Genomic DNA, 16,742 nt, shown 5'->3' with positions numbered 1-16,742 from the left:
GACAGCTCTTGTTTTTATGTATTTTGCTTTATCTTGTTTCTTGCATCCAACATCAAAAGCCATGCAGTTTCAACCTGTGAATACCGTTACTGTTATAAAACCATACAATAAAATTGTCATATTTCTCAGTATGAATCTGAATACATAATACCGGTACGCAGATGGGCGATATTTCAAGACTGTTTGGTCAGAATTGAAACCTCCTCGAATCAGTAGCCTTGTTCGAGCAAAATCTAAGGATTTTTAAGATAGATTATTAAGATAATAAATACCGGGGGTATTTCAGGGAAGAGGTGTAGTAACTCATTACAATATCCCGTTTACAATGTTACCAGGTAGTCCATATTCAAAAGATAATTACATATTTACGAAATGACACGAGATCTCTTACAGAATTAGAATAGTATTAACATCATGTTAACACATACATTTACATGTTTATCTGTATACCCAGAGTCATGAATCTTGTTTCTAATAAAAAGTAAGTGAAGTAAAGGTGACACAAACAATCTAAATACTTATAAATAAGTTATAGTAATGTTTGACTCCGGGAAAGAATAAGGCTTGGTTTAGCTTCCTAATGAATATGATGAAGGAAGTGCAATGTTTGTGCAATAGTTAAAATATAATTATGTTATTACTAGAAAGATGTTTGAAGAGCCTATCTCTGACTTCACTCCTCTATGGGCATGTTTAGCACGTGTCTGAGTGCGGGTCATTGTGTGATAGTCTTGAGCTAAAAACGCGCCTAATCAGTGTCCCTAAATGACCGGCTCGTGACGACTGTCGCCGGGACGTAAAAGACCTGTCTGCGACCACTGCAACCGCATTTCGATTTTCGACGACAAGGAAAATGAATCTACTCTTGGTAACATTCCTTGCCACTCTTGCCGTTCTGGCAAGGGCTAAGTCAGGTAGGCCGTGTTATTTCAATAATTATGTGCGTGCGGGAACTTATAATTACCGGTAGTACATCAGTTTAATGTTTTGGATAACCGTACAAGGCGTTCTTTTGTTTAGGCTGTAATGAATGTAAGTAGACTCTAACTTATTTTCATACTTCCAATGGTGCATTCAGACAGTAATTTAAAATCAAACGACGACTTGCTTATACAAAATTATGCTCACAAACATATTTACAGTAGGCATGGAATCAATTAGTTGAAGTTAATTTGATACCACGTGTCAGGCAATACAGTTGCATACTACTATTTTTACATATTGCACATTATTACTCCGGAATAAAATTTATTAAAGCTATGCCATATATTTAAATGCTTTATAATAACTTGATATACCGGTAAATGGTTGAAAAGTGGATTTGCTGTTTGCATGTGCCAAAACAATTGTGACGAAACAATTGTGATCGGACTTCGAAATAATATTTTGTTGTATGATTGCTTAAAAATTTACACCTATGCGTACGGTTGTTTACAGAAGGTAGAAATGATTATTTTTCTTAATTGTTTTAATTACGTCAGTTTTGAATAAATATTATGAATATGAATGACGCCTTGGTCTGAATGGTTTAGTTCCGGTTGCTTTTGATAAGGCTTTAGACGTGGGAATAATGTTAACATTGCAAAACAAGAGCATGTGACTTCGCCAACTGCGGGTCTTCTCTGAGGGATTATCTTCGTGTCTGTCAATTTGCGTTGCTTATCTCGCCTCGTTTGTCATGATTATGACCTCAGGGTCGTGCCTTAGAAGATGTATGCAGTGTCCTGAATCTGTTCTGGCTTAAATTGGAACTCAAATCGAAACCGATGTCGTAAGGGGCTGCAATGATTTTAATGTCGTCTCGTCTGAAGACTATTTTGTTATCACGGCGTTGTTCCGCACTGCTCCGACAGACTTTGAACTAAATAAATAGCTTGACATAACTACGTGCATGTCAATTACTTACGGCCGGTTTGGGACTTGAACGCAAGACACCCTAGATAATAGCTCATCAATCTACCAACTAAAAATGTTGTTAGTCCATAAAAAAGCAGACATGTTAAAAAATTTAATTGGTATCAATCTATTTGAAAGGATGAAATTATAACATTTCACGTTGGAAATTGAAATTAGTTTGTCATGGTACCCAAACGCTCGACGGAAAACTTACTCATTTCACATGAACGGGCTTGTACACTGGTCAATTGTACATTCGACGTAATGGTGTTTTGCAGAATATATTTTAATTGGTGGAAAATAACCCTGCACATTCGTCAATTTAAAGATATTTCACCAAAATTTTCGCGTATTTTCTGTTTACAAGTTTCAATCATCATGCTCTACAACAGATATGCTTGACATAGCGCGAAGGTATCATGAAATTCGCATGGTGACATGACCATGTGAAATGAATTATGAATTGCGCAGCAACTACTTAAAATAAACAAAGCTACAAAGGGTTATATATCCTTACAAACAATTTAACAGCGAAATGATTATGATGTACGCTGCAGCACGTTTCGCCATATGTAACAATCTCCACGCAGAGTTGTCGTTCCTTGCTCTCACATACAACTCTGCGAAAGGCTCAGCCCTCCATTTTGTCTATAAAATAGATAAAACCGAACACACGCATTCAACGTATATTTGATTGGATATTTAAGATCGCATGCATTAAATTAAGAAATATGACTTTTAAATGTACGATATATCGTGCAAAAACTTGCGAGTTTTAATGCAACTCTTTGGAACTAATTTACTGCCCATTAACGCAGATGGAATGATTCCACGCACTTCACAAATGTAAACAATTTAACATATTTTTTTTTAGTGACGTTAGGAATTGCTTCGACGTGTGTATGTATGTTGGTTTCTTAACATAAAAAAAAACATATCAATTTTATAATAATGAATTAAGACTGATATAAGATATCATGGTATGAGATGGTTTTCTTTAATGCAGTGAATGCAATGTAACCGTCGTGCAAGAGATTGTTTAGTATTCTGTAACCTCAATGATGAACGCTTGGAATGATCATGACATAAATGAGACGCTTTCATAACAATAGTCCGTTCCGCATTGTGTCACACCGGTCTTACTGTGATAATAACGTAGTGACGTCACCATTTATGTATAGAATGTCCGTTCCGAGCCCAACACAGAGGTGAATGTAATGTAACCGTCGTGCAAGATATTGCATATGTAGGAGTAGCGCACGCACGAAAATGAGACGGGTTTATCTCGAACAATAACTTACCATTGTCATTTTAAATAGACAGAGTGTAAAATATGTTAGTGATGTTATTGTATTTAGTGTTAGCACGGTTTACTATTTTTATTATGTGTTTAGGAAGTAGGTAATGATGAAGTATATATACAAATATATCATGAACAGAGTTCGCACATCGATATGTAGAGATGTAAATCAATTTCGTTTGCTTATTCATTTGTTTAGATTTATCTCATGCAAAGAATGATCAAGGTCACAAGATCCTCGTGAAACACAAACCACCTGCGCTGGATAAAATGTACACTGATAAAAAAAGAAGAGGGGAGCGATTCCTGTCGAATTTTATGATTTGTACTTGTCCTATTCCGATTCACAGTTGATGCGCCTTATTCGTGACACGCCGTTTTCTGTGACCCTTATTAGAATGTTTCCATCGGCAGACCAAGCACTTTCGATTTTCTTTGATTTTGCAAGACCGCGAGCAATAAACAGCAGCTGTGAACGGCGTTGCGTTAAGTCTTCATTGATGAACACGCGATCATATTCATCGTTCGATTTGAGGTTCCGTCGAAGAGAGTACATTTTTTGCCGGGCACGATAGCTGGTGAACTAAACTATGATTGGTCGTGTTTTGCGAATTTCAGGTTTCTCAGTCCTGTGCGAGCGATCAATTTCTCCTATGGCAACATCAGCTCCTAATGATTTGCACAAATTAAGAACTAGAGTGTCCGTATTCTCACGAGCTTCATTTCCTTTATTTGCCGAATATTCGCAAGCTATTGCGTCTGCTGTATTGTTCACCGGTATCCAGCAAGTTTTCAATCTCCACCACACGATCACGCAGCATGCTATTCTCATTACGGAGTTTTTTGTTTTCACTTTCCAAGATGTCAATTCTTTTTGTGAGGCCATCAACAACACCAGATATTATTTACTTATAAGATAAGATAAGCAACGACATTGTGTTGTTGTTTTTTTCAAATCACAATATTTATATTTAAACTGATAGTCATATCATTTTCATATGTATGTTTCCATAAACTAGCATACACTAATGTATGCAGTAAGCCACGCACTTATATTTCAGAAATGAATCTTGCTGTTTTCGTTTGTTGGTTGTTTCTTCGCATCGAATCAGGTAATTCACACGTACTAACACCATAGTTTGCTCCGATCTTCGGATATTCCATGGTCGTTCATTAACTTTCATTCATTGAATCATGCGATCATCTCTCTTAACAATTATGTATTGCCATATTTGTCTGAACTCATTCTTTGATTGACGCGATGCAATATTACTGCATGTCTTTTTTCTGGTTAGGCAGACAGATGATCTTAGTTCACTATTTATATACATAGCTTACATATTATTCCATTTTTCAGCTGCCGAACTTACGTTTTGATATGTATGCATTCGTGTTTGTCAGTACCGAAACTTAAGCTCTGACAAAATGTGAGATTTATGACTCTAGATAATCAAAATTCATAACGATCTTATTACATTTAAGGCGAAACAAAAGTGATTAAGAACGGCACAGAGAAAGCATTTTTATATCAAGCATCAACAAGTTAATAGATCGATTAACTTTTTGATGCAAACTGTTTATCTGCCTTTATAAATACAAATAAATCGATATAGAAATTATAAAACGTTGATTTACTTTTTTTATAACATTTCTTTTTCAGACACACATGTTTTAAGGTCAAAACTCGATATCACTTTACAGGATTATATACTTATCAATTGGGTCAAATTTCCATAAGCTCTTATTAAAATATTACAATACCGTGAAATGTTTCTGTCTTTGTCTTACAAACTGTTATGGGACTCTATGCATCAAAATATAATTATTTAACCGCAGCAACAGCGACACGATGCTTAAGTTGTGCAACAATGCCTAGTAGTGTCCCATGTTTTACAACCACAAACTGTCCAAGCGGTCAAGTACGTATTGTATCTGAATATATTACATAATCATTGCTCATAATTGTAAAGTGTTGTATTTTCAAATTTATATAAAGGATAATAAATTATTTTGAACAAACAAATTCGGGACTATAACTTTGAATTCCATCTTATTTTCAGGAATGCTATGCTAAATACGTGTTGAAGCCTGATGGAACGGTAATGTACGAATTCGGTTGTCACAATAGTCAGGTAGGTATCACATAAGACTTTATGATACAATTTGCAGATTTAATTTTCCGTCCTGTTTATATGTATGTCATTGGTGCAAAGATTCAAACAAGCAGGATATTATTAACATGTAGGATTGTAATGGCCTAAGTACGGTCTTTTTATAGACACATTTAATTAAAGCATCCTATCATTTGTAACGCGTTATAGTATTGTACCATATGATAGTTGAAATTAGTGGTCATTTTGCTATTAAGTCCTCATTGTGTGGATTGCGTTTAATGTTTCTACTTTTTAATGTGGTCTACAGGTACAATCATTGTTTTATGTTGAATGCCATATTATATCTCACTTACCTTAATCATTTATATATCACAGACTTGCCCCGGCCAGATGGGTACCCATGCTTTAATTGGCAAGAGTGCAACTGGCGATAGAGAACTGTGCTATAAATGTTGCCAACGAGATATGTGTAATCAAGGCACACTTTGTACAGGTTTTATCGGTAGTAAACTTTAATAATTGTTATATTAATATATCAATATATAAACGAACGCCGGAGGGCCACCTTCGACAATTACTACTACTCATTATAAATACTTCGTGCTCAGATGAGCAACAACAACAATAACACGTGTAAATATTTGTGTAAACTAAAATACGTCACTTAAAAATAGTTATGCAAATAGGTTATTTCTACTACTTAAATGGCATTTAAAGTAATGTAGATAACGTTTTATCCGTATAGCAAGACTCTATAAAAATAAAATCAACCGCACTACAAATATAATAACATAAACATATTGTTTTTTTCAATATAATTATTCTATTTAATGAACAATATCGAATGGAGGCCATGAAGCCAGATCAACGGACATTAACATGCTTTCATTTACATTAGTCCAGTGAATAGAGAATGGAAATTGCTATGTATATATCGCTTCTGAAGGCTGAATAAAACAGTAATTTAATCATGTGAATGAAAACAACATTTTTGAAATGATTAACAATAACTCGTATGCTTCATAATTATATTTTAAGTGAGCGTTTTGTAAAAAATGAATGAACAACTTTGCTGTAACAAGATTTGTAAATACTTATAAAAATTGATATCCCACGTGTATGAAACAGTCATTTGTGTTCATTAAACCATGTGTGTAACTTGGTATTTAACTGAATTAAAAAATGTGCGTTTTGGGTATACAATTCTCCAGATGCATAATATATGTCAAAATCTGTATTAAAAGGCCAAACATAATTGCTTCTTTATTTTAATTGCATTGGTATAATATATGTTTCGTTTAACTGATGCTCGACCAAGTTTCGAGCACAAACGATTTCTAAATTATTATTAGATTAATAAAAAAAATATTTTGACCTTTCATGATATAATCTGATGTATTACACAAATGGACAATTAATTGACGAAACTGTCATAAGAACAAAATGATTTCAATGTTTTGTGTTTTGTTTTTCAGCGACAACTTCAACAACATCACCTTTCTCCGCTATTTTAACGACCGCAGGTTTAGTTAAATACGATATATTTACTCACAAAGCCTCGAATTGATCTAAAAATTAGAAATACATATTTTTTATATTTGTAGGAAAAGTTTTCTTCTTATTCGTCGAATTTTCTGTTCAGTGTTTGCTTTAAAGATTATAATACAATTGATAATTCTATTAACAGATACACATTCCATTGTGTTTCTCTTTCTTAGAGATAAAGCGGATTTTTTGCTTCAAATAATTCAATGTATATTGAAACATGTTTCAGCACCTACAGCCCTTCAAAATCCGTGTTCCCCAAGCCCCTGTGTTCATGGATCGTGCTTTATAAGCAGCGCAAACCTTCTCACATTTTTCTGCGTGTGCCCAAATGGCTTCGAGGGAGTCCATTGTGAAAAATGTGAGTAATTATAAAATGGATATTCATGTAGTCCATTTAAAATAAATGAATGAAATTGTGTAATTTATATAGGAAGATACATTAAGATGAAACAGAGATGGATATAAATATATATTATATAAATTTGAAAAAAATGCCGATATATCCAGCCGACCTTTATAGACTAAAGGTTTAGTTATGTTTTTACTCACAAAGCATTGGTACGATCTTATTTAAAAAAAACACCTATTTACGTTTGTGGGAAATGTTTCTACGTCGTATTTGACTAATGTTTGTGTATAGTGTTTGCCATAGAGATTGTAACACAATTAAGGGTTGCACTATACAGATTGAATTCAATTGGGTTTTTCTTTCTAGAAGAAAACCCTGATTTTTTTTCGAAGTATAATACAATGATAAGTGATAAATATTTCAGCACATACGAACCCTGTCAATCCGTGTTCCCCTAGCCCCTGTGTTCATGGATCGTGCTTTATAAGCAGCGCAAACTCTCTCACATTCTTCTGCATGTGCCCGAATGGCTTCGAGGGAGTCCGTTGTGAAAAATGTGTGTAAATATGAAAGGGACATCCAGGTGGTATATTAAAAAAGAAGGATATGTACATGAGCAATTATTTTTGGAAGATACAAACACGTTAAAGCAGAGACACATTTTTGTATAAATTTGAAAGAAATGCTGATATATGCTTCTAAATGTATGCATGAACACATGCAGAGTAACCAAACTTACTTAACTATAATAATAGACAATGTAACGAATACCGTTAATGTTAATTTTTAAATGTCTTTGCAATAATAAATACTACATATAGGAAAAGTTGCGTAAAAGCCCCCAAAAAATCTAAATTCAAATCGCTTTTTACAAGTATTACGATTTTAAAGCCATCTAGTCAAGTTTATGTCTGTTTCGTGAAGTTCGCCAGCGTATTGAACATGTTTACACCAACAAATATATCTATTGACCTTTGCTCGTGTTTAAAATTTAAGGAGTTATCAAGTACATGTACCTAATATTTTAGTTACTACGACCACTATTTCAACGATTACATACACAACAACAAAATCACCACCACCAACAACAGCAGGTATGTTTTAGGTTTTAGTTTATAAGTTAGTGAATTTACCACATACGCAAACTACGAAGAAAGAAAATGTAAATTTATCTTGAAATATTTTGTTAGACAGAATATTAACAAAGTACTACCATGCATGATAAATGTCAGTCATGGTTAAAACAACCCGCATGATATGTCTGCTCTATTCTTATCGGTGGTAAAATGAACATTACATTAAAATTGAGTAAATTTAAACTAAATTATCATTGTCTTAGGTTTGATTGTTTCACTGCAAATTCATCTATATGACCAGGGAAGGTCAATTTAAACAAGTAGACTGCCTTCAGAAAAAATATTCATATAATAGGGCTAAGTCCTCTTCTCTATTAACTGGCCATACGAAAGATATTATCTTCTTGCATGCAAAAGTCTATATTATTTGTATTCGAAGTAATAATTTTATTCTAGTTGATGATTTTATTACTTACATGCAGTTTACCACAGTACTTTGGAGCATTATAAGCATTATAAGCAATTCTGGCATATATGGAATAAGACCCATTTTCATGATGCATGTCATATAGTAATGTTGAATGATTATGATAACAACACACTGATGATGATATTAATAATAACATTTTATAATTACAATTATTTATATTTTATTATTATAATGATAATAACAGTTACAGTTAAATTATACTTTTACTACTAATAATTATAATGGCATTGAATTATTATTATTGGGAACATGATGATGATGATAGGTATCTGTAAACGAAGAATAGTATATCAACAGTGATGAAGATACATGTTATTTATTGTAACCATACATAAATCTTATTATTTGTTTCCAGGAACAACATGTGTACCACAAGACATTGTGTATATGGTAGATTCCTCTAGTTATGTGGGCGTTGCAAATTTTCGGTATCAACTTAACTTTATAAAGAACAACATAAGATACTATAATCTGAGCCCACAGTGCACGCACATCAGTGTGGTGACATACAGCTCTGGTGTGTATAACCAGTTCTACTTGAACCAGTATCACACCTTACAAGAACTCAACCGCGCCATTGATGGGATCCAGTACCAAGCTGGAGGCAGCAACACTGCCGATGCCATCAACTGGGTCTACCAGAATTCCTTCACTGCAGCCCATGGTGGCCGCACGGGTGCCCCCCACTACGCAATCTGGGTTGGAGGAAGCACCAGTGCTAACCCCTCTCAGACTGTTACAGCTGCTGAAACAGCGAGGAATAATGGCATGAGTATTTTTGCTGTTGGCGTTGGCAACGGATACAATTCCGGAGAGTTGAGAGGAATGACGAATAGCGACAAGAACATGTTCACATCCCAGAACTTCAACGCCCTCAGCACTCTTGCTGAACCTTTGGCTATAAGAGTCAATGGAGGTTTGTGTCCCCGTTTTCATTTTGAATACTTTTGTTTGAAGACATTTATAGTCAGGACATTTTATTAATTTGTGTTGTTATTTTAGCATTTAATCTTTTCACCTTTTACATCAAATGTAAAGGGGCATTAATTATGCACTCCGATTCAATTTAGTGGTTACTATAATGAATGTATTTCACTGATTTCAGCTGTAACACCTTCAACCAATCAAGGGATGGGTGCACCCAACTGTAAGTCTCAAATTCATGATATACATTCATAGTCCTAGCATTTTTGTAATCAATTATCAGCATTGAAATCCCTGTCAAATAGAAGAACATAAAATGTATATTAAGAAGTTTGCTGTATCCTTTCAATACAGTCATGTGGTAAGTTTAATTCTTGCAATACTTTGCAGGTGCCTAAATTTTCTAGCACTCACAATTTAATATGGTATATTAATAAGGTATATGAAAAAAGAATACTTAAGTTATTTGTTGTTTGTCTTAAATCTGTTCAACTTTAGGCCATTTCAATTCTATGGTAATAACTTCATTATCTGTATCTTGAAATAATTTATTATTTTTTATTGCAGCATGTCTTCAAAGGGCTGATATTGCTTTCCTGATCGATGGTTCTGGCAGTATTGGTTCAGCCAACTTCCTTAAGTTAGAGAACTTTGTGAAAGGAATTGTGGGAAAACTTGACGTTGCCCCGGACAAGACACACGTTGGAGTTGTACAGTTCAGCAACTACCCGAAACAAGAGTTCCCCTTGAATATGTACACCTCCAGACAGGATGTTATGACAGGTTTTTACAGTCTTTTTTCACCTTTTAGGAATATGGCCTGTTTCCCTTGTTTTGTGATAAAACCAGGGTTTTATTGCATTTTTGTGGAAAAAATGTGCATATAGCAATAGAAAAAGAAATCCTTTGGTAAAATAAGCTCTTTGTGAAAACCAAAAGTATAGAATTTTTTTTTGTTGATACCTTATAACAGCTTGTTATAAAGAATTAAAAACAAGGTTGTTAAGCCCATATAAGATGATAAAACATTTTAAGTACTATTAGATATTTTTCTTTTGCATTGCAATTTTATTGTGAGATAGCTAAAATTAAAAATATTAAAAAATATGATTTAACTCTTTCCGTAAAAAAAGGGACACAATTTATAACTTTTTAAAAAGGTGTTAATATGCCTGGTTTGTTAAAAAAGCATATCAATGCTATAGAATTGCAGTTTTAGGTTAATTTGTTCCAGTGTTTGACATTCGTTTTAATTTTGTTGCTAGCCTTAAAAAACTCCCTTCCAAATCCAATTTTTTTCAATGCTCTGCCCAAATTTACAAGAACTTGTGCTTGGTTTTGGCTACTGTAAAATTATTTTTGTTCTATTTTCCTTTCTAGGAATAGACTCCATGCACTACATGGGTGGTGGCACCAACACGGCTGACGGACTCAAGTACCTGCGCGAGCACACGATCACAAGCACTGCTGGAGCGAGTCCTAATGTACCTAGAATTGCCATCGTCATCACTGATGGACAAAGCGCAAACCCGACGGCAACTGCTGCAGAGGCCGACAAGGCTAGACAAGATCATATTGGTATGATTTATTTAGATTTCATTGTACATGCTTGATTAATCTGATTCCCAAGTCACATAACAAGCCCATTATTGTCTTAAATACAGACAATTCAGTTAACCATTTTCCACTCAGTGGCAAAGTGAAAATGGCTATGTCCAAACAGCATAAAAGGAGAACAGCCTGTGAGTAACTCGCAGTCTTTGTAGGTTTTATGCCATTTTTTGCTCATCAGTATCTTAGAGTTGGAAATCAAACCTTTGAAACTTTAATCTAGTAAGAAAGGTCTTGCATTACAGTTTACTTTCTAAAGGACTGCAAATGCGTAAAAATATGTTTCTAAGTGGGAAAGGCTTTTATTGTGCATAGGGTGACACAATTATATGGTTTAGGTTACATTGTTAGCCCTTTGTTACGCTTGTCTATTTACAAACGCTGACCTGTTTTTAATAACTTGTTGTTTTTTCCATAATTTATAAATATGCTTAAGTGTAAGTGAAACTTGTGATTAATCTGGTATCTGACCAATGATATTTGTAGGACTCCTTGCTGTGGGTGTTGGAAATGGTGTCAGTTTAAATGAGCTAAATGCCATTGCGGACAACCCGGATAGTGCAAACACGTTCACCGTCAACAGCTATGACCAACTGGACAGCATCGCTGCTCAGATCATTCAGCGAGCATGCACAGGTACATTGAGGATTTTCATAAGATAATGTAAGGTGGTGAGAATGAACAGGTACATTGAGGATTTTCATAAGATAATGTAAGGTGGTGATAATGAACAGGTACATTGAGGATTTTCATAAGATAATGTAAGGTGGTGAGAATGAACAGGTACATTCAGGATTTTCATAAGATAATGTAAGGTGGTGAGAATGAACAGGTACATTGAGGATTTTCATAAGATAATGTAAGGTGGTGAGAATGAACAGGTACATTGAGGATTTTCATAAAATAATGTAAGGTGGTGAGAATGAACAGGTGCATTGAGGATTTTCATAAGATAATGTAAGGTTGCGAGCATGAACAGGTACATTGAGGATTTTCATTAGATAATGTAAGGTTGCGAGCATGAACAGGTACATTGAGGATTTTCATAAGATAATGTAAGGTTGCGAGCATGAACAGGTACATTCAGGATTTTCATAAGATAATGTAAGGTGGTGAGAATGAACAGGTACATTGAGGATTTTCATAAGATAATGTAAGGTGGTGAGAATGAACAGGTACATTGAGGATTTTCATAAGATAATGTAAGGTGGTGAGAATGAACAGGTACATTGAGGATTTTCGTAAGATAATGTAAGGTGGTGAGAATGAACAGGTACATTGAGGATTTTCATAAGATAATGTAAGGTGGTGAGAATGAACAGGTACATTGAGGATTTTCATAAGATGATGTAAGGTTGTGAGCATGAACAGGTACATTGAGGATTTTCATAAGATAATGTAAGGTGGTGAGAATGAACAGGTACATTCAGGATTTTCATAAGATAATGTAAGGTGATATAAATTGTATCATCTGCAGCTCAGAATTCACTGAAAAGTTTTGGATAAAAAGCAATGACATGTTGAATAACGTACACAATTGGGTATATTAATTTTGCAATAAAATTGTAAGTAACAGACGAAAAGATGCCTGATTCCTCAAGTAAAGTCATAATTGTGATTTCTAGTACTGGTTTGATCTTAGTCTGTAAATTTATTGTTGTTTCTTTTTGTTTATAGTGCAAGCAACAGCACCTCCCCCTACTTCAGGTAAAAACAAAAATATAAATATAAACATTCGTGCATTATATCTCCTCTTTAGTATCTTATTATAGCTTTCGTATGTTCAACTTAATACATAAACTGTCGATAAATTTAGATCTTATTTTTACATATTTTCGTCATTTTATGGCATACCATTGAATAATCTGATTCGTGTTTTCACTTATTTCCAATGGTGCGTGTACCCTAATGACAATGGTTGTCAGATCTCTGTGTGCCCAGCTTACATTTAGCAGCAGTACCCGCCAGGCTTTGTCCAGCATTAACACGCACATGATACCTGGACCTTTCTTTATATTTATTCACCTGTATATCTGTACTAAATGGTAAATAATTAAATAACTAATTCATACTGCACATAAATAAATAACTTGTATCAGTAAATGAGTTGTTGTTTGTTTGCATTTATTATCATAAATCAGCACGTAACAATTACACAAGACTATCAATCAATCACTCAAACAGTTAATTCAACATTACCAATTAGTTATCACGCACTATAAGGGAATAGATGAAGAGGTTGTCTCCCTACTGTAGAATTTATTCATTACCATCCACTCAGCCTAGTGACATTAGTTTTCAATACCGAGTTCTGCACCTACAGGAACCAATTCCACAAAAAAATGCCAGCAATAATTATTTATAAAAATAAGTAAAAATTTAGATTTATAGTTCTATTGTGATTTTTCAAATTCATTCCTTTTAGTTAACATTCCAAGCAAAAGCTACTCCCCCTACTTCAGGTAAAACCGAGATTAATTTGACAATTTGAAACTTCAAATAATACGTTCAAATAAATTTGGAAATATATTTAATGCCCTTTACATGTAGTTTGATTTGAAAATATATCTTAGTTGTTGGTACAATCTCATGTTAAATTAACAAAGCAACTGCCCAATTGAACTAATTGAAATTTTGTAATTTTAATACATGTATTTTCAAAATTAGTCGATGTGTGTTTGATTGCTTTCTAACTTAATTGCATGCAATGTAGCCTCCAGTGTTACTCACCCTCCGGACCCGTGCCAAAACAAATTACCAGACTGTGCGAAGTACGACAAGTCTGTGTGCTCCGGTACATACTTTGGTTGGGCAAGGGACAACTGCCCTCGATACTGCGGATTCTGTGTCCGTAAGTCATTTTAGAATCAATGTTCTAATGCCCGTTCAGTCTGATTGTGATTCTTATGCTCTGCCATGTATGACAATGTCATTAACTTTGTCCCTGTCTTACTGTGCCATTTCAGTATGGATGTTTTTATAATGGAGTTATTATATCACTTAAAACTGTCAACCATGAGAGAAAAGTATAGAACATCTTAAGGCTAAGTATGTTTAAATAATCATTGTGAATCGCATACTCTCTGTCAAGTTTTCAGTTTTCAATCTGTATATTGAGCCCGAACTGTTTTTTCTATATTAAGCTGTCTACATGGAGCCCTGTTGCTTTGGTTCTATATTTAAATTTATACACGGAACTCCCACTTATTTTGTTCTATATTTAGCTCTCTACACAGAAGCCTCAAATATAAAGTTCTCTTCATGGACCCCCTCTGGTTTTGTTCTATATTAATCCCTTTTCACGGAACCCTCACTGACTTTGTTCTATATTAAGCACTGTACACGGAACCCCCACCGCCGTGTGTTGATAGTCTCTCCAACTGCCACTTGTTTCCGCCAAGCTCCTGTGTGGGCAACTTTACGGCGTGGGCTAAAGATAACTGCCGCAAATACTGTGGATACTGCGGTAGGTTTTCACAGATTTCAGACACAGAAGCACCGAAAAAAAGTTGAAATACCAAATGTACCAAACTATATGAAACATTCCACCAACATGCAAGAAAATAATGGATTGACTTTGTAATGGTTTGCCAATATGTGAAATATGTGAATCGGATTAGACACAGAACTCAAATTTATTGTAAATGCATTTGTGTGTTTTTTGTCTGTGTTTAAAGCAATATCATATGTATGGTGTGTGTTTTTGTCTGTGTTTAAAGCAATATCATATGTATGGTGTGTGTTTTGTGTTTTACAGATGCATCATCACAGTCTGTTTGATTCTGTAAGTGCATGTTTCTTCTTGATTGTTATCATTTGTCCAATAAATTAACACTTCATAAATAAAACACAGCAAATTAAAAAAACTTTAAGTGAAAGTATGATCAAAATGCCATGAAAACAAAACGCTGCAAGGGCAACCTGACCGTCCATTGAGAAAGAAGATTGCTTTTACTCACAGAACAATGTATGTTCTTATCTTCCCAGATGGCAAGTGTTACTACAAGAACCAGGTCTACAAACAGGGCGCAACGTGGGACGATGGCTGTGACTACCAGTGCACATGCACAGACGGAGCCACTGGCAAATACCAGTGTTATAACAAGTATGTATCATATCACAACATCGCAATATGGCTGGGACTTTTTAATTTGAGCATAAGTGACTTTATACCAAGTTTTATTAGAAGTAATATTTCATCATTCTATGTAAAGTTTTATTTACTTTTTTACAACAGACATGGTGCTATTCATGAAGTATTCATCATGTTGAAATTTTATGTTGGTCGTTTACTTTTAGTTGTGACTGTCAACAGGTGCCCCGTGTATTATGAGCTGCCCTCTCAGTGCACACTGGTGAAGGACGAGTCCAACTGCTGTCTGCAGCCCGTCTGCGACTTCAATCCCAAGATCAATTCCTTCGAAACAGTGCACCCAGGAAAAACTGTAGATGGAATTTGTAGGTTTTTCATTTGATTCGGTACATTTTAGTTCTGTTGTTCATAGATGAAGCTTAAAATATTATTTTTTTTAAACTGAGTCCAGCCAAAGCTGTAGATTGAATTGGTATGTTTTCTTTTTTCAGTTTTTTTCTTAGAGAATTTTGAAAATTAATGGTGTTATCTTCTTGTTAATTAGTTTCACTACTACAAGTTTACTTATACACAAATTAGCGTTGGTATATCTACATTTCTGTGTGTCTGTTCCAGCTGTATGCGATTACCAGGGTACCAACTATTACCAGGGTCAGACGTGGAATGATGGCTGCCAGTACACATGTCAGTGTGTTGATGGAACCACAGGCTTTTATAAATGCCAGACACTGTATGTAACATATGCTATTTGATTGTAGCCTTTCTGTCAAGCCAGTGTTTTAATATTGAGGAGTTTCAGTCATTGTCCTCACTTTAGCCAAACATAAGTCTTTTGGCCAATAAAGTGTAGATTTAACGTTTTTGGTCATTGCTAATTTGCCTCATTTGGGCTGAATATAATATTTTGCCTATTGAGATGTTGATAAAAAAGGGAATATGAAGTAAACAAAACATGTGATACAGGTACTTGCTGTTATTTTTAATCAGTTATAAAAATGTTTGTACATTGAATATTATCAGATACCGGTATGACATGCTCAACAACTACTAATGAGGACAATACTTTGTTATACCATACATAAAACACAAAGCTGAATACTTAGATTTGTATGACGCCCCAAAAAATCCACCACATGTTGATGGCCCAAAAATTGAAGTTCATGGATAATGAATGTAGAAATAGTGTTTCCTTTTTGCCAGTATATAGAAAAAGATCTTGGTCATGCTTATGTTGCGATTTCGATTTCAGTTGCCCAATATATCAAAACGTGCCCAGCGTCTGCCACCTGGTTCAGAAATCAGGAGAATGCTGCAGCAAACCAGCCTGTGAGTTTAAGACCC

At 34.6% G+C, this 16,742-nt stretch overlaps 2 protein-coding genes across 2 annotated transcripts; both read left to right on the top strand.

Moving 5' to 3' along the window:
* The first annotated feature begins 774 nt into the window (after positions 1-774).
* On the top strand, positions 775-8,607 carry LOC127845899 (neurogenic locus notch homolog protein 2-like). Its single transcript, XM_052377076.1, has 10 exons — positions 775-914; positions 4,258-4,308; positions 5,033-5,115; positions 5,257-5,328; positions 5,686-5,803; positions 6,786-6,833; positions 7,085-7,216; positions 7,632-7,763; positions 8,236-8,301; positions 8,585-8,607. The coding sequence occupies exons 1-10, from the start codon at positions 854-856 to the stop codon at positions 8,605-8,607; spliced, it is 786 nt and encodes a 261-aa protein (XP_052233036.1). The 5' UTR covers positions 775-853.
* A 526-nt stretch (positions 8,608-9,133) lies between these two features.
* LOC127844982 (collagen alpha-1(XII) chain-like) lies at positions 9,134-16,093 on the top strand. The gene is made up of 12 exons (XM_052375582.1): positions 9,134-9,689; positions 9,879-9,920; positions 10,265-10,480; positions 11,078-11,275; positions 11,795-11,944; positions 12,986-13,015; positions 14,022-14,159; positions 14,643-14,774; positions 15,066-15,092; positions 15,296-15,413; positions 15,624-15,766; positions 16,017-16,093. Exons 1-9 carry the CDS (start codon positions 9,161-9,163, stop codon positions 15,086-15,088), a joined length of 1,458 nt encoding a protein of 485 aa, XP_052231542.1. The 5' UTR covers positions 9,134-9,160; the 3' UTR covers positions 15,089-15,092; positions 15,296-15,413; positions 15,624-15,766; positions 16,017-16,093.
* The last annotated feature ends 649 nt before the right edge of the window (positions 16,094-16,742 follow it).

This window comes from Dreissena polymorpha, chromosome 9 (genome assembly GCF_020536995.1).
Source record: "Dreissena polymorpha isolate Duluth1 chromosome 9, UMN_Dpol_1.0, whole genome shotgun sequence".
Lineage (NCBI taxonomy): Eukaryota > Metazoa > Mollusca > Bivalvia > Myida > Dreissenidae > Dreissena > Dreissena polymorpha.
This window is presented reverse-complemented; position numbering and strand designations above follow the sequence as displayed.

Excerpts from the sequence above, each read along its gene's own strand:
- LOC127845899 (XM_052377076.1), top strand. The coding sequence starts at position 854 with ATGAATCTACTCTTGGTAACATTCCTTGCCACTCTTGCCGTTCTGGCA. Across the intron at positions 915-4,257 it reads TCTGGCAAGGGCTAAGTCAG|AAATGAATCTTGCTGTTTTC; the intron begins GTAGGCCGTGTT and ends CTTATATTTCAG. Across the intron at positions 4,309-5,032 it reads GTTTCTTCGCATCGAATCAG|CAACAGCGACACGATGCTTA; the intron begins GTAATTCACACG and ends ATTTAACCGCAG.
- LOC127844982 (XM_052375582.1), top strand. The coding sequence starts at position 9,161 with ATGGTAGATTCCTCTAGTTATGTGGGCGTTGCAAATTTTCGGTATCAA. Across the intron at positions 10,481-11,077 it reads CAGACAGGATGTTATGACAG|GAATAGACTCCATGCACTAC; the intron begins GTTTTTACAGTC and ends TTTCCTTTCTAG. Across the intron at positions 11,276-11,794 it reads GGCTAGACAAGATCATATTG|GACTCCTTGCTGTGGGTGTT; the intron begins GTATGATTTATT and ends TGATATTTGTAG.